At 55.4% G+C, this 20,771-nt stretch overlaps 2 protein-coding genes across 5 annotated transcripts; both read left to right on the forward strand.

Annotated features, from left to right (window-relative positions):
• Positions 1–232: 232 nt before the first annotated feature.
• Positions 233–12,861, forward strand: LMBR1L (limb development membrane protein 1 like). 3 transcript variants are annotated; one of them, XM_060166330.1, is made up of 17 exons: positions 233–600; positions 3,515–3,599; positions 4,899–4,932; positions 5,983–6,122; positions 6,310–6,413; positions 7,063–7,189; positions 7,700–7,768; positions 7,906–7,970; positions 8,317–8,389; positions 8,483–8,566; positions 8,662–8,738; positions 9,303–9,380; positions 9,531–9,604; positions 9,839–9,929; positions 10,013–10,079; positions 11,902–12,063; positions 12,260–12,861. In XM_060166330.1, the coding sequence occupies exons 1-17, from the start codon at positions 529–531 to the stop codon at positions 12,325–12,327; spliced, it is 1,470 nt and encodes a 489-aa protein (XP_060022313.1). In that variant the 5' UTR covers positions 233–528; the 3' UTR covers positions 12,328–12,861. The 3 variants fall into 3 exon arrangements, with proteins under 3 accessions (XP_060022313.1, XP_060022311.1, XP_060022312.1); XM_060166328.1 differs by having other exon boundaries at positions 8,317–8,566; XM_060166329.1 differs by having other exon boundaries at positions 7,063–7,162; positions 8,317–8,566.
• A 1,940-nt stretch (positions 12,862–14,801) lies between these two features.
• Positions 14,802–19,329, forward strand: DHH (desert hedgehog signaling molecule). 2 transcript variants are annotated; one of them, XM_060164977.1, is made up of 3 exons: positions 14,802–15,334; positions 18,113–18,386; positions 18,637–19,329. In XM_060164977.1, exons 1-3 carry the CDS (start codon positions 15,032–15,034, stop codon positions 19,260–19,262), a joined length of 1,203 nt encoding a protein of 400 aa, XP_060020960.1. In that variant the 5' UTR covers positions 14,802–15,031; the 3' UTR covers positions 19,263–19,329. The 2 variants fall into 2 exon arrangements, with proteins under 2 accessions (XP_060020960.1, XP_060020961.1); XM_060164978.1 differs by having other exon boundaries at positions 18,113–18,374.
• The last annotated feature ends 1,442 nt before the right edge of the window (positions 19,330–20,771 follow it).

The following is a 20,771-nucleotide window of genomic DNA, read 5'->3' on the forward strand; positions in this document are numbered from 1 at the left end:
CACACTCGTTGCTCATCAACTACGGGAGGTGAAAAAGACAGTTGCTTAGTTTTAGAACGAGCACCCGTAAGCCCCAAAGATCCCGCCTTCCACGGGGCGAGCCTATCAGCGTTCCTCTAGCGAAGAGCGGCAGCTCAGTAGGAACCAATGAGTTCCGCTCCCTGGAATGATCCCGCCCATCCGTTTTGTGTTCGCTCTGCCTCTTGTAAAATAGAACCGGGACTTGCGCTTCCTCTTAGCGTGCCTATCGGCTGGTGTCTGCGTTGAAACTCTACGGAAGCCTGACCTTAAAGGGGAGGGAGCAGCGGGGGGCTGGGGCCCTTTAAAACGAGGCCCGCGGGTGCCTGCCCCTTTAAGGGAAGGGCGTCCAGACGACAGAACCTGAGCCCCAGATTACCCCGAGTCTTCGTCACAGGCTGCAAGAAACGGCTCCTTCGCTGGGTCCGGGTGCTTGGCGGCGGCGGTTTCATCCCCGCTGGTCCTCCCCGGGCCCGGAGACACCCCCGCCCCAGTCATGCTGAGCAGAGTATGGAAGCAGCTGACTACGAAGTGCTATCCGTGCGAGAGCAGCTATTCCACGAGAAGGTCCGCGAGTGCATTGTGAGTGCGGGACCCGGGCAGGAAGGGTAGGACCAAGTGGGGAACGGGAGTCGCGGGAGAGGGAGAGTCCGGGTCGGAGTGAGACCACCTGGGCTCAGAGTGCCGGCAGACAATGCTTGGTCCAGGGGCTAATGACGAAGGGCCCTGGTCCGACCAGTGCTCGGGCTGGCGAATCCCTAGATCGGGTCAGCTGGGTAGCTGCGCGATAAACAAAGCCGATCGGTTTCCGTTCCTCCCACTCGACACGCCCCTCCCCCCCTCCTGTCCCCCACCCCCGCCCATGTTCGGAGTGCAGGTCTTCGTGTGTCTGGGAGCCTGGTGAGCCTGCCGGTTTTAGTCAGATGGTTGGAGAGGGATGGGTTTGGCTGGGGGGAGGCTTATTTGCACTTACCCCTCAAACCCAAATAATGTTTGACGAAGGGGAGACGAACCGTGGACTTTGGTGGGTTTCCCACTTTAGAAGAAAGTACTCTTGCTGAGGTGGATTCTACTGTGTAGAGATGGGGAACAAGTAAAGTTTCCCCTTCTTTTCCTCCCCCTTATTGGTGTTTGTTAGAAATCCTGCAAGCCGAGTTTCCTAGCTTCCCAGCCATTCAGGGATTTCCTGTGAGTGGTTTCCCCCGGTGCTACAGAGGGCACCTGGCTGCTTTCCTTACTGCCTCACTGCCACCTAGAGTAACAGCTGAAACTGCCACACAGCAAGGGACTCCTCACTTCTGGGCCAGGGACACCCAGTGGAGTTTAGGGGATCGCATCTTTCTCAGGCCGGCTCTGAACTCTCATCTCTCTCCTTTCTTCTCTGTCTCCTCCCTTGGAGCTCCCCTGGGTAGCCCTCACCCACAAATACTAAAGGGAAAGGGAAGGGTTTAGAAGAATAGAAGTTAGTGAGTGGAGAACCCACTGATGGGGTCATCCTTCATTTTTCTCAGACTTGGCCCTAGTCTGCCCTGGGCAGCCTCAGATTGGAGGAGGGCTAAAGTGAGCCATGGCATAACTAGGTCTGCCCTTATATGTGAGGACTGAGAAGTAGGGAGTATATCTGTCCATGTGTAGAGCTCCAGATCTGCTTTCAGGAAGCTTTCCTTGTGTGTTTCTTAGTGGATAGTTCCACATGACAGGGTTGGGCATATCGTGGAGGCACACCCAGGCCTTGAGACAGTGTAGAGCCAGAGACCCACATTCCTAGAGAACAGGGAGGGATGAGACCTTGGACAGAGAAGCAGCCTCCTGGATGTCTCCCCCATCCTTTAGTCCCATTAGCTGAGGACATCAGTGCTGGCCAAGGGCAGCCTGAAGGCTTCTAGTACCTCCCCCACCTGGCTCCAATCCCCTGCTCTAGAAAATGACCTAGCCTCTGCTGGAACTGCATGGAACTGCGTGGAACTCCAGTCTGACCTTTTGAGCCCTCCCACCTTCCTGCTTATTAAGCAAGCCCAGGGCAGAGCACTAGGCAGTAAAAATCTTGCAGTTACAATCTGAGTGGCTCATTCTACCCTACTTCCCTGATATTAAAAGCTACAGTTTTGTCCTGGACCCTTGGTTCTCCTGGGGTCTATAACTTCTCTCTTTGCATAGAGAGCTGTATGCAGATTCCCTGTAGGGTCAGCTCCTCTTGGGGACTGGAGCGCCTATGAGACTGATTCTGCCTTCTTTTTTTAAATTTATTTATTTTTGGCTCCGTTGGGTCTTCGTTGCTGCGTGCGGGCTTTCTCTAGTTGCGGCGAGTGGGGGCTACTCTTTGTTGCGGTGCATGGGCTTCTCATTGCAGCAGCTTCTCTTGTTTCGGAGCATGGGCTCTAGATGTGCGGGCTTCAGTAGCTGTGGCAGGTGGGCTCAGTAGTTGTGGCTCTCAGACTCTAGAGCGCAGGCTCAGTAGTTGTGGTGCACGGGCTTAGGTGCTCCGTGGCACGTGGGATCTTCCTGGAGCAGGGCTCAAACTCGTGTCTCCTGCATTGGCAGGCGGATTCTTAACCACTGCGCCACCAGGGAAGTCCCTGATCCTGCCTACTTCAAACGCAATAACATCTCAAGATTCTCTGGCCCTGGTTGTGGAGCCAAGCTGTCTAGTGGCTCCTTCCCTGGGCAATAGCAGCTTACTTGCGGTAGAGTAGGGATGCATGCATGTGTAGAATAACCTGGCCAAGTCCTGCCTTAACTGTCCATTGGAGGAGTAGTCCCCCAGGGGCATGGGACAGACCCTTTGAGGCCTACCCTGCAGTTGCAAATCACCTTAGGTAGGGACCAGGGATTGATAGCTTTTAAAGGGGCTGATGCCAGCTCTAGAAACTTTATAGATGTGGGGCCCCAATTAAAGCCTACTATTAAGGACAGGGCATCAAAGAGGCTCTAGTTTGGCCCAGAGCAGACCTGATCTTTCAGGGCCCCTGAATAAACAGAGTGGAAGCTCTGAGTTGGTCTAGGAACATGATTCCTATTTATTTTCTCCTAGAGCTTGGATCAAGGTGGGAGTGGAGGAAGAGGGGGGTGCAGCACCAGGACAATGCAGACATCCCCTTCTTCCCCTCAAACCTGCTTCCTTTTCCAATAATGTGCTAGGAGTAAATTCCCTCTGGTTCTGTGGCCTGTTTCAGGTGTGCGGATATGTGCATCTCTAGGCGTCTTCTCTGACAATTTACCAACCAGGGTTCAGTTGGAACTATTTTTTTCCTGGGAAAAAACCCTTGTAGAGCTGGGCATGGTACTGTTTTCCCAAGTGCATGGGACAGCCCCTGTCTGATGCTTCTTGTAGGCCCCTGAGGCCTTGACTAGAAGGAAGTACTGGGGAGAAAGATGGAACCCCTGGAAGTATGGAGCCTAGTTTTGGGAACGTGTCCCTGTGGAATTAAGAGAGGCCATTGGGGCTGTGAAATGTGTGGGGCTTAGAGCTTCTCATCTCGCTCACACTCTGCCACAGATCTCAACACTTCTGTTTGCGACACTCTACATCCTCTGCCACATCGCCCTGACCCGCTTCAAGAAGCCTGCTGAGTTCACCACAGGTACCTGTGACTTCCCTCCCTTCTGCCTGCCCTCTGCCAGTGTTCCCGTTGCCATGGCACCAGCCTCAGGGGAAGCAGCCTATGGTGCCTGCTGGGAAAGGAGGGGTGGCCGTTCTGGAGCCTCTGCCTCTTCTGCCTCCCTCCCTCCACAGGCAGAGACAAGGTGGTAGAGTGGAAAGTCTAGATGGAAGTCCCTCAACTAACAGAGCCACAGGGCAAGTAATGCAACTCTTGTGACCCTCAGTTGCATCCTCTACAAAATGAGCCTAACAGTCTCTACCCAGTCCACTGTCATTGTGTAGAGCAGATATGATGGCTAATGTGAAAGCTCTCTGTGAACCTAAAGCAGGCAGCTGCAGGGTGAATGTTATCATGGGCACAAGCTCTGTCATCTCCTCTCCTAGTGCTCCTATACCCAGGACCAGAGACCTCCCTGACCACTGGGGCCCCAGGACCTGGTGATGGTGACCTTTCTCTTGGTAGAGAGTTCAGATTAAAGCATTCTGTAGGCATTGTGTGGTTAAGGGGAGGGACACACTTACCACAGTTCCTAGCTCCAGCCTGTCCAGATCTTCCTGTCCTGGCCTGAAGCTTTCCTCCCCTCCAGACGGCTTTATGCACCCTCAGACAAGAAGGCAGCTAGTCCTCAGTGTGATTTCCCTGGGGACTTTCTCCATGCTTCTCCCTCCCCGCCCTGCGCCCCCGCCATTTCCCTTTGCTCTACCTAGCCACTGATGTAGCCAACTTCACAGACCAGTCATTCATTGTATTTGCAGCTTACAAAGAGGAACCTATGATGGAGGAGAGCTGGGGAAGGAGGGAAGTGGGGGACTTTCTGGTCCATACTATCTCCACCTGGGACCACTGATTTTTTTTTTTTTTTTTTTTGCGGTATGCGGGCCTCTCACTGTTGTGGCCTCTCCCGTTGCGGAGCACAGGCTCCAGATGTGCAGGCTCAGCGGCCATGGTTCACGGGCCCAGCCGCTCCGTGGCATGTGGGATCTTCCCGGACCGGGGCATGAACCTGTGTCCCCTGCATCGGCAGGCAGACTCTCAACCACTGCGCCACCAGGGAAGCCCCTGAGACCACTGATTTTTTAGCTGCCACCCTGGCCAGAGAATAGGTTGTGGGGTTCATAGTGTGAGCTCTCCCAGGGCCTCCTGCCCAGCTCTGCCTCAGTGGGCCCAGGCCCTTCTTCCAGGAGACAGGAGGGAGCAGGAGAGCACACTGCAACACAGATGGCTCCCAGAGCTGCACACTGATGGCCTGCCTCTTCCCCATGCCTCTGTCTTTTGTAGCGGATGATGAAGATGCTACAGTCAACAAGATTGCGTAAGTGTCATTGCCTCAGTACCTGGCACTAGTAGCCTTTAGAAGCTGGGATCTGAGGCCCCTGGAGCTGGGGGAGAGTAAGGTGTCAGAAGAGAGAGTTTCTGCTTCCGCCCCCTTTCTGGCTTCTTCTGGCTTTACGCTATCCTAGGGATGCTTGGAAAAGCTGCTGTTCCTGTCTCCCAGGTTGGGCCGGGAGCTTCAAGCAGCCTCTTGGCCAGGAACTCTGAAACCTCCTCTGCGGGCCTAAGTCACCAGAAGTGGCTCCAGCTTGGCGTCACCTTCCAGCAGCCACTGGAGAGGGTGTGGGGCGGGGATACAGACTGATGGAAACGGCAGGGGGTGGGGAAGGTGGAACCCCCAAAGGCGGGGCATGCTTATTTCTGAGAGGATGGCCCTTACTCTAGGCAGTTATTATTCACTAGCACCTAAAGAGAAAAATATAGAGATGACCCCTCTGATTCAACAGGCAACAGATTAAAAGGCAACCTCCCTCTCTCACCTCCCACGGACCAACTAGATAATTGTCCCTTCTTTTCAGCTGATGCAGCCCAGGGCACAGGCCTTGGCTATGAAGCTGGGTTTCAACTCCCTTTGTCCCCGCTTTGCCTTAGTACCTTCCCATAGGGCATAGCCATATGGAGTGACCCTGCTCTGTCCAGGCTGAAGAAGGCAAGCTCAGAAATCCACTTCCCTGAGCTGAGCAGAGAAGTCAGGCCCTTTAGCTTGGCATCATGCCCGGCACACCCTATAGGCAAGTGCGGGAGGACCTCATTCCTGGGGACGGTCTGGGCAAGTGATATGGCAGGCGACCAGTTTCCCATAAATGCCTGAGCTGTTCCCATCCCACATGCCAAGGCTTTCCTGGAGGTAAGGGCTACGGTGGGGAGGCAGTGGGTAGAGCCCCAGCTAGACAGCTCTTTCCCTAGGTCTGTCACTGCTACAGCTGGTTCTAGGAGAAGTCACAAGTGCCTGTGGGGACGAATGGGGCTTCTTGGGCCCAGGGAAGTGAGTGTCTGAGCTAATCAGAGGCACTTCCCCTTCTCTGCCCAGGCTCGAGCTGTGCACCTTCACCCTGGCAGTCGCCCTGGGTGCTGTCCTGCTCCTGCCCTTCTCCATCATCAGCAACGAGGTGCTGCTCTCACTGCCTCGGAACTACTACATCCAGTGGCTCAACGGCTCCCTCATCCATGGTACATCGCTCCTGGTTGCAGCTGAGGGTGGGGATGGAGAGCAGATAGGGTAGGGCAGACACAGACAGCCTGGGCTAATCAGTCATAGAGCACCCCATCCCTCCCGCCTTCCCTGCCACATGGTCAGTCCCCAGTGGGCTGGGGTCCCCCCTTAATGACCATCTCTGCTTCTCCTTTTTTGCTCTAGGCCTCTGGAACTTCGTTTTCCTCTTCTCCAACTTGTCCCTCATCTTCCTCATGCCCTTTGCATATTTCTTCACTGAGTCTGAGGGCTTCGCTGGCTCCAGAAAGGTGAGTGGGGGAATGTATCAATCAATCTGTGCAGACAGGAGACAGGATTCCACTGAGATGTTTCAACTGAAGAGATTTTAATGAAGAGACTATTTGCAGAGGTTTAATCAGCACTAAGGAGCTTGAGGCGCTAGTGACAACAGGAGGTCATTACCACCCCTAAGCCTGTCCGAGCCAAAGGAAGAAATAATTTCTGGAAGCCACTGATAGTGGAAACTGGGGAGGTGTGGCCACCCAGGAGAGGAGATAGTGTCCAAGGTGCCCAAGGTGGGAGGAAACACAAAAAATTACCCTGGACTCTTTCTCTTCCTACCTTCCACTCTCCTGCCAGCCCTTCCCATTGGGCAAGGTGAACAGGAAACCAGAGGGCAAAGAGCTTATGTGACACAGACCTCGGGGTCAGCCTCCCAGGGCAAGACAGGGATGGAGAAGGGATCTGGGGAGGGGGATTGCAAATGAAGGATATCCAGTAGAGGGAATGATCCCGGACTGTGGGGCAGGAGGACAGAGTGACTTAGCAGAGTAAGCGGGAAATGCCCTCCGCTGCCTCCTGAATCCGGTCCTCTCGGGTCCCCAGCCAAGCTGCCATCTCTGCCGTCTCCTTCCTTCCCCACACTGCCCGCCCCCCACCTACTGCCTCCTCCTGTAGGGTGTCCTGGCCCGGGTCTACGAGACGGTGGTGATGCTGATGTTCCTCACTCTGCTGGTGCTGGGAATGGTGTGGGTGGCGTCAGCCATTGTGGACAACAGTAAGGCCAGCACGGAGTCCCTGTATGGTGAGAAGGCCAGCTTCCTCCCCACCCTCCAGGCCGGCTGACTCTTCAGCTGCCGATGTTCCCTTGCCCGGACCAACTGTATCCCTCTAAAGTGGAGCAGTTTGGGACCTTCCCTCTTAGACTGAAGTTTCAAACGGATGGATTTCAGGCCAAATCCAACCTGTAGAAGTGTTCCATTGGGCCCATACAATGATTAAAAAAAATGTGAGTCCGTTGAAACGGGGAGATTTCACATTAATATCCAGGTTTCTGGCTTTGCTTGACGAGGTTGAGGATCTGGCCACACTAGGCCCCAGTGACTTGGGCCAAATAGTGGTTGTGCCCTTTAGACAGGATCTCCAGTTTGCTATAGTCTCTGTCGCTCCTTCTTCTGGCCAGCTTTCCTCATTTACATTACTTTCCTAACCCCTATAGGCTTTTGTCTTGTGCCTTTGCCTAGACTCTGAGGCCTGTCATCCCCCAGTAAGCAGGAGGAGAGAGATGGGCTGACGTATTTTTTTTTACCCTTAGACTTCTGGGAGTACTACCTCCCCTACCTCTACTCCTGCATCTCCTTTCTCGGGGTCCTGATGCTCCTGGGTGAGTGTTCAGGACCTGAGAGGGAATGGGTAAGGTCCTCAGGCCAGCGCAACCAGGGTGGAGGACGGAATGGAAGGGTGGGTAGGGGAAGCGGTAGAGAGAAGGGTCTGGTAGGTGACTGGCTCCTGTCCCCACAGTGTGTACTCCGCTAGGTCTCGCCCGCATGTTCTCGGTCACTGGGAAGCTGCTGGTCAAGCCCCGGGTATGTAGTGCCCCTTGTCCTTTGATCCTGCAGGGCGGGCTTCCTGCAAAGCTGGAGCCAAACAATGAAGCAACCCTACAGTTGTGCAGTGCACACCTTGCAGAGGGCCACAGCCTTTGCTGGCTCCTGTATCCTTGACCCTCATCACCTGGAGCTGGTCACCAGGCATACAAAGCAGAAGACATGGCAGCTGGGAGGGACTGCATAAAGTGCCTGGCCGCAGGGCGGTGAATGAGGGAAGGGGAAGGGATAGGACAAAGGAGGCCTGAGATGAGCAGGCTTCTCCTGGGGCCTTTGGGATCAGGGAGCCTCTGACAGCCCATCCCTCCCTTTCCCCCGCCCACAGCTGCTGGAGGACCTGGAGGAGCAGCTGCACTGCTCAGCCTTTGAGGAGGCAGCTTTGACCCGCAGGATTTGCAGTGAGACGCAGCTCTTCCCAGTTGGGATGGTGAGCGTGGCTTGGGCAGGGCCTGTGCAGGACTCGGGGACAGCACCATCTTCTCTGCCCTCAGATCCCACTTCCTGCTGGCTGCCCTTGGACATGGAACTGCTGCACAGACGGGTCCTGGCTCTGCAGACACAGAGGGTCCTGCTGGGTATGTGGGTTGGTAGGCACTGGGATGCCTGCTTTCCCCAAGGAGAAGAGAGCCTCATTCTAGGCCCTTGCTAACTGCTTCCCATCCCTGCACAGAGAAGCGGCGGAAGGCTTCAGCCTGGCAGCGGAACCTGGGCTACCCACTGGCCATGCTGTGCTTGCTGGTACTGACGGTACGGATACCAGCCTTGGTGGGGGTGGGAGGTAGTAGGCCCTTGAGTACCTTAGACCTTCTCAGGGAGCAGGGAGGAGATGCAAGGACCTGGTTATCATCAGTAATAGTAGTTGCCTCTCAGCGAGTATCTACTTTGTGTCCCGCCTTGTGCTGAGCACATCAGTCCCCATTTTGTAGATGACGAAACTGAGAAGTTAAGGAGTTTGCCCAAGGCCGCGCAGGGCCTAAGCAGTTATGCAGGTTTGCTCTGGGGTGAAAATAAGGGTCGAAATCCAGTCCATCCCCCCATTTGCTACATCCTGGACTTGGGAATAAGTCTTATTTGTCTGGAGGAAGAGGTATATTTTTCTATTTGGCCTTTTTGCAATCCCTCCCATCTGGAGAGGGTGCATCTTATAATACCCTCAAAGGTGCTCTCTTGCTAGCATCAGCCTTCAGGAGGTCCCACACAGCTAACTGGAAACTGAAAATGTTGGACCAGAGTGTCTGCTCTTAACATTCAACTCTGGATACAACTGTGGGCTGGGACAGGGATGGGAGTCCATGACCTTGCCTCACACAGGGTCTGTCTGTGCTCATTGTGGCCATCCACATCCTGGAGCTGCTCATCGATGAGGCTGCCATGCCCCGGGGCATGCAGGTACTGGGCTGCCCTCCCACCGTATCTTTTGGGGAGGGCCTAAGAAAGGCTGGGTGAGGGGGCAGAAGCTGAGGCCAGAGGGTAGGCTGGGTGCGGGTGGCATTGATGATGGTGGGGCGTGCTGCACAGTGACACTGCTCCATCTCTCAGGGTGCCTCCCTGGGCCAGGTCTCCTTCTCCAAGCTGGGCTCCTTTGGTGCCGTCGTTCAGGTCGTACTCATCTTGTATCTTTCTGGAAACCCACCGTTGCCTCTCTTCACCAAACCTGTCTCCTCTGGGTTGCTGGGCAGAGCTACAGTGGGAGTGATAGGGAAGGGGGCAAGACTTGGCCAACCCGGGGTTCAGAAAGAAGGAAAAGACTTGATTTGAAAGGAGCGCTGGGGGAGAGAGGTCTGTTCCCTTTGAGATGAGGCATTAATCCCTGGGAGCAGACCAGTTCTTCCCTAACCCAGTGACAGTTACCTGATGGTTTCCTCGGTCGTGGGATTCTACAGCTCTCCACTCTTCTGGGGACTGCGGCCCAGGTGGCATGACACAGCCATGACGCAGGTAGCTGGCCTGGGGGGCGTGCCTGGGCACTAGGTGCTGGCAGCTCTGCTACCCTGACCTGCCCTTTCCTTAATCCCACCCAGATAATTGGGAACTGTGTCTGTCTCCTGGTCCTAAGCTCAGCACTTCCTGTCTTCTCTCGAACCCTGGGTAAGTAGCAAAAGGAGGTAAGAGAATTGGCTTTTTTTGAGTACCTACTGGTACTAAGCAGACACATTATATTCATGCTCTCTCTAATTCCCACAACAAACCTATGAGGAGGGATCATCTCCATTTTACAGATGGAGAAACAGAGGCTCTATAAAATGCTATGCTGAGCTTCAGAGTAGTGTTGCTTCAAAGCTCATACTTTTTCCATTTGCTACATCCATCCCACAGCCTCCCCTACTTACTTCCATTTTTTTTTTTGGTGGAGAAGCACCACTTTCCCCCAAATCTTCTTTTGCGGTGGATCATCTGATAAACAGTTCTTTCTTTTTCTGCGGCATGAGGGATCAACCCTTGCCCCCTGCAGTGGAAGCACGGAGTCTTAACCACTGGACCGCCAGGGAAGTCCCAACATTCTCATTTAAAAGATGAAAAACAGGGACTTTACCGGCGGTCCAGCGGTTAAGACTCCGTACTTACACTCCAGGGTGCGTGGGTTCCATCCCTGGTCGGGGAAATAAGATCCTGGCTTGCCGCGCTGCATGGCCAAACTAAGATTAAAAAAAAAAAAAGAGAGAAACAGAAAAGCTAACTGATTTACCCAGAGTTATACAGCTTGTTTGAAGCAAGGCCAAGCCAGGCTAGAACCTCTGTCTCCTGAACCCCAGTCCAGTGTCCAGTGCTTTTTCTACACGCTGGGCATGAAATAACATGCTCAATTCTTCTCCCATCTTTACCTATGATCTAGCATTACCTGGTAAAAATGTTCAAAACTGTAACTGCTTCACCCAAGGTAGTAGGGGAGTTGCATAGGTTCCCCACCTCCCCACCATCGTCATCTATATACTGTACATGATTTAGTATTTACGTCAGTTCTATTTGATTCTTAAGTTCATATTCTCTCTACTCTACCATTTGTACTTATGCCATGGCGATTTAGGAAACTTGGCCTGTGGGTCCACCAGTTAGTTCCTTTAAGGTTGGATGCTGGTAGGAATATTTTTTAAGTGGGGGGGGCGGGCCTCCAGAATTTTTTTTTTTTTTGCGGTACGCGGGCCTCTCCCGCCGCGGAGCAACAGGCTCCGGACGTGCAGGCTCAGCAGCCGTGGCTCACGGGCGCAGCCGCTCTGCGGCATGTGGGATCTTCCCGGACCGGGGCACGAACCCATGTCCCCTGCATCGGCAGGCGGACTCTCAACCACTGCGCCACCAGAGAAGCCCTCCAGAATTTTAATTTATGATGATTATATTATTATTGTTAGGGGCTTGGTAAGTGTTGGAATAGTGCCTGGCACATATAGTGCTTTATGTGTGTTGTCTCATTTAATTCTCACAGTCCCATTATTTTCTCTATAGTTGAAGAAACGGAGGCACAGATATTTAATGAATTTGCCCCAGATCACACAGTTAGATAGGGCGGGGTTCGGATATGAACCAAAGCAGCCATGACCAGAGTCAGAGCTCTTAGCCTCCACACTGCTCTGTCTACTAAAAAGAACATTTGGCTTGTAGGCTCCTGGCCCAGGAACAAGTAGCAGGCCCAGGATGCTCCTCAGGACTCCTGGAGCCAGAGGGCACCCCCCATGGGAGGAGAAGATGCCAGACTCTGGAAGGGAAGTTAAAGCAAGCCTAGCTGCTGACACTTTCTTCAATAGCCCTGAACTGTCCCTGAGACAGAGCTTGGGAGATAGGAATAACGAATGAATAGAAGCCAACCTATTAGTTGCAGTGTTGAGATGTGGCCACCAGGAGGCAGCAGAAAGCTGGGCTCTGAGCCAGGGAAGGGTTGGGGAGCCTACCTCCCATCCTGGCCTTTGTACTTCAGGGCTCACTCGTTTGGACCTTCTGGGTGACTTCGGACGCTTCAACTGGCTGGGCAATTTCTACATCGTGTTCCTCTACAATGCAGCCTTCGCGGGCCTCACCACTCTCTGTTTGGTGAAAACCTTCACCGCAGCTGTGCGGGCAGAGCTGATCCGGGCCTTTGGTGAGAGGGAGTGGCGGTGAGGCTGGTGGGGTTGTGGGATGGAGCCCTCTGGAACAGTGGTCATCCCAAGCAGGGGAGATGGCATGCTGTCTGCTTTGCAGCATATCTCATCCACCCATTCTGTGGCTTGGTTGTCTTATCCCTGAGGACTGAACCTATATCCTGCTTTTGACTGCCCACCCTGCCTCTTCCACAGGGCTGGACAGACTGCCATTGCCGGTTTCCGGTTTCCCCCGGGCATCTAGGAAGACCCAGCACCAGTGACCTCCAGCTGGGGGTGGGAGGGAGAAAACTGGACACTGCCATCTGCTGCCCAGGCCTGGAGGGGTGCCCAGGGGTGGGTGGACCTCAGGACCTGGAATCTGAGAGGGTGGGTGGCAGAGGGGAGCTGAGCTGTCTGCACTGTTGCATCATCTGAGCCAGAGTTTGGGACCGGGCCCCCCAGCTTTTCCAGATTTAACTGTGGGCCCCAGCGTGAGGTGGGGCTGGGTGACTGGGTCTGGCTCCCCGTCCCAAATTCGTTTACACATCAATCTGCCTCACTGCTGTTCCGGGCCATGCCCATAGCCATGTTTACATGATTTGATGTGCAATAGGGTGGGATGGGCGCAGGGGAGGGACTGAGCTGGGGGCAGACTTGGAAGGCAGATTGTCTCCCTTGCCTCTGGCCCAGCAGAGGCTAAGCCCTGTGCTATCCTGGAGGAGCTATGGACCACTGGAGAGACGGGGTCATAGGGAGGAGAGGCCACAACCATCAGCAATAAAGTTGATCCCAGGGTCTGCTTTGGTTTTTTTAAAGGGCCTGTCTCTGTGTCTATTTGAACAGCTTTGCTCCCACCAGTCCTGAGTCTGCAGAGAGAAACAGAGGGGTCCTTCCCACCATCCTTTCCCTTCCCCTTCCCCTCCATCCGCATCCTCAGTGACCTTTGGGGACTTGGGTCTGGTGTTAGACCATACAATTAGGCAGTGGGAAGCTCCTCTTCCCTTAGCCTTCCTTAAAGCTGGCTGGTCACCTGACTTTTCCCTATGCCCAGACCTTATTTCTGTGCCTTGGTTATTGGGGGTAGGTGGGCATCAGTGTAGGAATGGGATAACATCCCCCTATATAATATCCCCTTCCCCCCTACACAAGCCCTTTCCTCCTTGACCTGCCTATTGGATGTAGAGTAAAAGAAGTGGCTGCCTGACAAGGGTTTATGATTCTCAGAGAAGAACCTAACTCCATCTTTCCCGAGGCTATCAGTGTCTTGAATACTCTACAAGCCCCCCTGTTATGTTGGGGGTAGAGGCAAAGTTTCCGCTCATGGTTATGTAGCTTGTACATTGCACAACTGCTAGAGGCACCATTCACCTCACAGTCACTGTATGTATAGTTACTATGACTTTTCTTGCAAATGGCAATCAGGTGGCTTGAGGAAGGGCTGCTTTTTTCTAATGTACACAGTTACTGTGAATGTTAGCCATAGAGCTGAGTGAGGAGTGAGTATGGAATACCAAAAAAAAAAAAAAGTGTGCCACAAATACTTGCTGAGCACCCTACTATAGGCCAGGTGCTCAGCTGAGATTGTGTTTAAGTTTGTGCTTAAGAACTGCTGTGTGTAGTAAGGGTGACATTTTAATACCATACCACAGTGGATGGCAGTTAATCACTGGTTCTCAAGGAAACATAGAGGTCCAGTGTCAGAACATCAGGGAAGGCTTCTTAGAGAAAGTTTTTTTTTTTTTTTTTTGCAGTACGCGGGCCTCTCACTGTTGTGGCCTCTCCCGTTGCGGAGCGCAGGCTCAGCGGCCATGGCTCGTGGGCCCAGCCGCTCCGCGGCATGTGGGATCTTCCCGGACCGGGGCACGAACCCGCGTCCCCTGCATTGGCAGGTGGACTCCCAACCACTGCGCCACCAGGGAAGCCCAAGAGAAAGATTTCTAAATGATAGTAGATTAATGGGTGAAGTGTTGCAGGCTCAGAGCCTCTGAGATGAGACCCAAATGGCTCCAGCGGGGGCAGAGAAGGAGAAAGATAAAGAGGTGACTAGATGGAGGGTAAAGGGAAGAGATCATCAGACTGTTAGAGACTATGACTTTAAGTACCCACTGCCCTCCAGCAGTTTTCAATCCACAAGTTGGGTGTTTGGCAAGGATAAGAGGGGACAAAAGTTTGAAGTCCTAAACCAGACTATAGGTATGAAGCTCTGTTCCTGATTCTGGGGGAGCTCCCAGCAGAAGGCTGCAAAGCTACCTGGGAAAATGGTCCCCTGGTATCCAGCCCTTCCAGTCTTGGTTACGGCTAAGGAGGAGAGATGGAAGTGGGGGAGGACCACAGAAGGGAGGCTCTGGTTGTGTGCCCAAAGGGCTTGGCTGGCCTTGGGCAGGAATCGGATCCCATAGCTCCTAGATGGTAGCGGGGGGACATGGCTTGCCAGGTAGGCTTGGGGAGAGCAAAGATCCGATTCGAGTATCAGGGTGGTTCGGTGCCACACATAGGCTTAGAGGTAGAGGGATGCTTATCCAGGCAGCCAAGGACTGTACAGCTGTTAGAATTTCCTAGGCAGGTGCCTGCCTGGTTTCCAGGGTGGAAACGAAGTGGACCAGCGGTGGCCGACTAGAGCCCCCGCCCCGGTGGTAGGGGGCGGGACGGTCCTGGGAGAAGGGCGGGGGGCGGGGCCAGGGGCCACTTAAGGCGGAGCCCCGGCGTTCTGGCAGAGCCGGAGCCTGACGGCAGAGCCCGGCAGGATTGGCACTTACCCACGACCCCCCTTCCCTGCTATGATGGCCGGTCAGTAGCGGGTTCCAGACCCCCCGGGGGTATGTAGGCAGAGCTAGCGGCAGCCAGGTGTGCTGAGCCACAAGAGCTCTAGGGCACTCTGGGGGCAGCTCTGCCTGCTGCGCTCTCTGGTGCAGGGGGAGATGCCTAACTGACGAGCGAGCTGGTGAGGACAAGAACGTTCCCTTTTGGCCCGAGTCCGCTGCATCCATGGCGCTGCCGGCCAGTCTGGTGCCCCTGTGCTGCTTGGCACTTCTGGCGCTGCCGGCCCAGAGCTGCGGGCCGGGCCGGGGGCCGGTTGGCCGGCGCCGCTACGTGCGCAAGCAGCTCGTGCCGCTGCTCTACAAGCAATTTGTGCCCAGCGTGCCCGAGCGGACCCTGGGCGCCAGTGGGCCGGCCGAGGGGAGGGTGACAAGAGGCTCTGAGCGCTTCCGGGACCTGGTGCCTAACTACAACCCCGACATCATCTTCAAGGATGAGGAGAACAGTGGTGCAGACCGCTTGATGACCGAGGTAAGGAGGGCCTCTCCCCACCTGCTCGAGGGCACCGCCAATTTCTCTGCTCTTCTCTGGCAGCTGGCGGAGGGGACGGGGGATGGTGTGAGCTGGACTTCATCTATAGGGACCTTGATCTCAAGGATCTACCTACACTCCTCACCCCTCACCCGCCTCCCACCCCACACACACACACACACACACACACACACACACACACACACACACACTCTCACACCTCTGCTGGCTGTACTGAGTGATCAGGAGGGATCCAGGGAGAGGCTGCATGGGGAGGGGGAGAAGGGACTAGTGAGAGTGAAGCTGGGAGAGACAGGGAGGGCGGGGAAAGGAGGATGGCGGCAGGCGAGACGGGAAATGGCTGAGGCGTGGACCGGGGGTCAGCTACCGAGCCAGGCAGGAAGGGCTGGGGTGAGCTGGGGGCCAGGAGCTGGCTAGGCAGCAGACAGAAAGCTCTACCCTTAGCCTGGCTCCTGACCTGATTGTGTTAAAGCTCTGTGGGCTAAAGAGACTGAAGGGGCTGGGAAAGGGGTGACCAAGGGTCAGGTCATCAGGCCATCTACCTGAGGAGGGGCTGGGTAAGAATTGTCTTTGGCATGGGGGAGGCATCTCAGAACCAAGGTAAAGCTATTCTAGAGTCTAAACGACTGTCCTGGAGTGAAAAGTGATCTTTGATGGGAAGAACAGATGGGCCCACCTGAGAATCAAAGGGTTCCTGTGTCCCTCAAACTCAGTGTAGCTCAGGGACCTTCCTTGGAATTAAAGGGTTAAAATGAATTCAACTACCATGTATTAAGCATCTGCTGCAGACCAGAACCTAACCAACCTATGGTGAGGTGTGAAGGACCACCTCTGCCCTGTGATCTCAAATGTCAGAGCTGGAAGGAAACTTGGAGGTCACATTCTTCCACCCCCCCCACCCCACCCCCACCCCCACCTCCCATTTTTACATGAGAGCTGGGCCCCAGGAGGAAAAGTGATTTAATCAAAATCTTGAAACTAATTAGTGGCATGCCTGGGACTAGAATTCAGGACTCCTGATTCTAAGTCCTATACACTTTCCATTACACCACCTAATTGTGTATGGAGTGGGGAGGTGGGGGGAGAGGGAGGGGTACGGATTTCCTCTGATTAACTGCCATAGTTTTCCAGGTTACTTTGTTAGGAAAACCTGTCCAGGGGAGAAAGAATTCCTTCTTGCTCTTGCCCTGAAGCATTCCTCCTCCCCAGAGATTGGGAAGGGGATACTCCTTCCCTCCTGGCCAGGGATGGAATATCCTGGCCCTTTCCTCTGGTTTCCACCTGCAGCAGAGGGGGCAGAACAAGGGATAGGCCCAGGAGAGGCTCTGACAGGCCTGGGAACCCCCCTCGGTCCTGCTTATCTCCCACACCCTGGCTGCAAAAGGCCTCCATTGAGTTGGCTCTGCACTGGGCTGCTGCCCCCGCAGGTCAAGGCCTCAGGGCCTCCTTAGGGGACAAAACGACAAAAAGTTGGAAGGAGTTACCACTTTTCCTGTCTTCCCCCTCCCCTCCTTTCCAACCCTGCGGAGGTGTAGAAGACTCGGGAAGAAGGGCAGGGGGGAAACGTCCCTCTGGCAGTTAGGAGAAAACCAAGTCCGAGGAGAGGTCAGAGCGGGGAGAAGAAAAGGAAGCTGTCCTCTCTGTGCCTCCTCCCGCGAGGTCCGTGCTGTGGTGCGCGCCAAGGTCTCCGGCTCCCAGACTGGAGCGGCCGAGATAACCGTGGTCTCACTCCCCCGGCGCAGGCTTCCAGCCGCTGCTGCTTTTCCTCCTCTCCACTCCCACCCTGCAGGGGGCCCCCCAGATCCGCGCAAGGGCTGCTCGCGTTATTCTCAGGTGTTACTCCCACGCCTTTCTGCGCTGCCTCCGGAGCAGAGATGGAGAGACTGGGGGCTCTCAGGGCTGGCGGAGCCCGAGCTGGAACTGGGAGGGCTGGCCGCGCTGGGGGAGGGGACCCGGCGGGCCGGAGCAGGGATGGGGGGCGCGGCTTTCTGCCCTTTCCTCTCTCTGAGCCGGGGCGGCTGAAAAGCGCCTTTGTGGATGGAGCTGCTGAGTCCGCTTCTCCCGGCGCGTCCCCGGCCTCGGCCCGGGATTCTCGCTCGGTTAAGTCATCCGGGAGAATGGCCATTGTACTTCGCGCAGCCCCCGCCGCCCCAACCCTTTTTCCAGCAGCCTAGATCCCGCACGGCTCCGCTTGGGCACCTCTGTGGGGGGGCACTCGCACCACGAAAGGGTTAATGCTAGGGGCTGAAAGGAGGAGGAGGAAGGAAGGAAGGAAGCGATGCCCGGTGCCAGGGAAGGCAACGAAACAAAAGATGAATCAGGCGGAGGGAGGGCAGCCGGGGCTTGGGGCGGGGGCCAGGCCAAAACAGGGGCTCCTCTCGCGGAGCCGGGCTGCTCAACCCCTCCCTGACCAAGCTTACACCCGCTCTCTCCACTCTTGCCCTCTCCCAGGTTGAACTGAGGTCCCAGAACAACTAGGGATGAGGGGCGGAAATTAAAAGTGGGGGAAAGAACTAGGTTTGGGCGCTCCCTCTCAATATCAGGGGTGACCCCACAGTTCGCCAACGACGTTCTGGAGAGCATAGATTAGCGACTACACCCATTCAGATTCTCACTTCCTCAGGACACTCAAAATCTGGGAGGGACTGGAGGGGTGTCGGGAAAACAAAGAAGAATTAACCCGCCCGTCCAGGTCGCTTTAGCCCCCATGCTGGTGGTAGTGGTACTGAGGAGACTGACTCCTTTATTCCCCGCCAGCGTTGTAAAGAGCGGGTGAACGCGCTGGCTATTGCGGTGATGAACATGTGGCCCGGAGTGCGCCTACGGGTGACCGAGGGCTGGGACGAGGACGGCCACCACGCTCAGGACTCACTTCACTACGAAGGACGTGCCCTGGATATCACCACGTCCGACCGCGACCGCAATAAGTATGGGTTGCTGGCGCGTCTGGCAGTGGAAGCCGGCTTCGACTGGGTCTATTACGAGTCCCGCAACCACGTCCACGTGTCTGTCAAAGCCGGTACAGTACGGGGTGGGTGGTGAGGTCCCTCCGGGAAACTGAGGGTACGCAGCCCTGTTGCGACTCTAGGGGACCCCAGGCGGGCGTTAGTGTTGTAAACCCCCTTCCATTTCTGCCCAGGTTAGGACCAGATCCGTGGGAACTTGCATGTTGTTCCGGGACTGGTGAGGTCTGCGCTGGGCTTGACCCACGTCTTTGACAATATGTACTAACATTCTGGAACTGGTCTCCACGCAATCCTCTCTCTGCTTGTCCCCTCCAGATAACTCACTGGCGGTCAGGGCAGGCGGCTGCTTTCCGGGAAATGCCACCGTGCGCCTGCGAAGCGGCGAGCGGAAGGGGCTGCGGGAACTGCACCGCGGTGACTGGGTGCTGGCGGCAGACGCGGCAGGCCGGGTGGTGCCCACACCCGTGCTGCTCTTCCTGGACCGGGACTTGCAGCGCCGGGCCTCTTTCGTGGCTGTGGAGACCGAGCGGCCCCCGCGCAAGCTGTTGCTCACTCCCTGGCACCTGGTGTTCGCCGCTCGAGGGCCTGCGCCCGAGCCAGGCGACTTTGCACCGGTGTTCGCGCGCCGGCTGCGCGCGGGGGACTCGGTGCTGGCGCCAGGCGGGGACGCCCTTCGGCCTGCGCGCGTGGCCCGAGTGGCGCGGGAGGAAGCCGTTGGCGTGTTCGCACCGCTCACAGCGCACGGGACGCTGCTGGTCAACGATGTCCTGGCCTCGTGCTACGCGGTTCTGGAGAGTCACCAGTGGGCGCACCGCGCCTTTGCTCCTCTGCGCCTGCTGCACGCGCTGGGGGCGCTGCTTCCGGGCGGGGCCGTCCAGCCAACTGGCATGCATTGGTACTCTCGGTTCCTCTATCGCTTGGCGGAGGAGCTGCTGGACTGAGCGCTCCAGGCATAGAAACCTCGTGGCATCCGCCTAAACGGGAGTGTGCGGGCTGAGATCTGGAGATGTGGGCAGCAGACGATGCTGATTGGGAGGGAGGGAGGGATAGGGAGAAAAATGGACGCGATGGTTTAGGGGCAACCTCTAACTGAGAGGTTGGGTCCTAAGTAGATGGGGTTGATGATGGGTACTCGTCGACGAGGACTATTTCTCCTCTTCTTCCCCAGTGCCTCAGCCCCACCCGATTATTTTATTTTATTTTCTATTTATAAATTGTAATATAATAATCTGCTTGCCCCGCCTGGCAAGATGAGGGGCTGGGGCACAGCGTTAACAGTTATCTGACATGGAGCCAATCTGACATCTGACATTTTCCTACAAGTGGGCTAATAAAGGGAAGGCTTCCAGGAGCTTATTGGGACATATCTCTATTCAGATGGTGATTTACCTCCAGATTGGGGGAGGGGGGTACGGAGAAAGGGAACCATACTTTACTTCCCATTCCCCTCTCCTTCCCCAGCAGATCGTCCCACCCTGCTTCCTCCTCTCAGAGGAGGCATCCCAATCGATCAGCAACAGAGACCAGAAGAGTCTGCCCTTTTCTAGGCTGCTAGTTCTTTTTCCCACCCAGAGAGGACTAGCATTCTGCCCACATGTTTGCATACCGACTGTTGGAGGGACCAGGGTTACCCAAGGAACAAGAAAACCCCAAAACGTCCTTTTTCTGTTCATAGGGGCTCCAGAGGTGGCTCAGGCCACTGTGGGTACTGATACTTAAAGAATTCTGGCCCCCAATTGTTAGCCTGCAGTCCTGGTCCCTCCCTCAAGAATCACCGTAATCCCCATCCTACTCTGGTGTAAGGGGTCTACATGGGGCTGATGTTTTTTGGGGGGATGTAACTGGACCAACTGATGACTCATGGGAATCCCTAGCTAATTCATAACTAATAGTCCCCACACACTCTTGATCAAGAGAAAGAACCTGGACAGAGGGCTAGAACCTATCCCTCCTGATGGGCTGAGCCCAGATGTATGGGGGTAGAGGGGGCATAGGCTCTCCAAGCAAGGGCACATAGGAATTAAAACCTGAGCCCCCTTCCTGATCACCTGTCCTGGTTGTTGTTTCTACTGGCTTCCTCCACCTTTCCCCTCTCCCCTCTCCCATTATTTCTAGCTCTGCTTTCCTGGCCTGGGTGTTTCTGGAACCTCTGGGTCCAACGCAGCAGACACCTGGAATCCAGGCAGGCAAGTGCCCCTGAGTTAGGAATGGAAGCTCCGAGGAACTTGGACTGCACTGGAAAGAGAGTGTCAGGGCCCGGGGGATGGTAGGGGTTGGCGGTACCACCAGGAGCCCACCCTTCCCTGTAGCGGCTATGCTCTTCCTGCACAGGGTCCCTGCTATATACTGCCCTCTAGTGGCCTTCAGGATCGGTTCCCTTCCCGGCCAAAGGAAAAATGCTGCGCAGAGGGTGGACTGGATTTGTGCAGAGGAGCCTTCCCCCAGGATGC

Source organism: Lagenorhynchus albirostris, chromosome 11 (genome assembly GCF_949774975.1).
Source record: "Lagenorhynchus albirostris chromosome 11, mLagAlb1.1, whole genome shotgun sequence".
Taxonomy (NCBI): Eukaryota; Metazoa; Chordata; class Mammalia; order Artiodactyla; family Delphinidae; genus Lagenorhynchus; species Lagenorhynchus albirostris.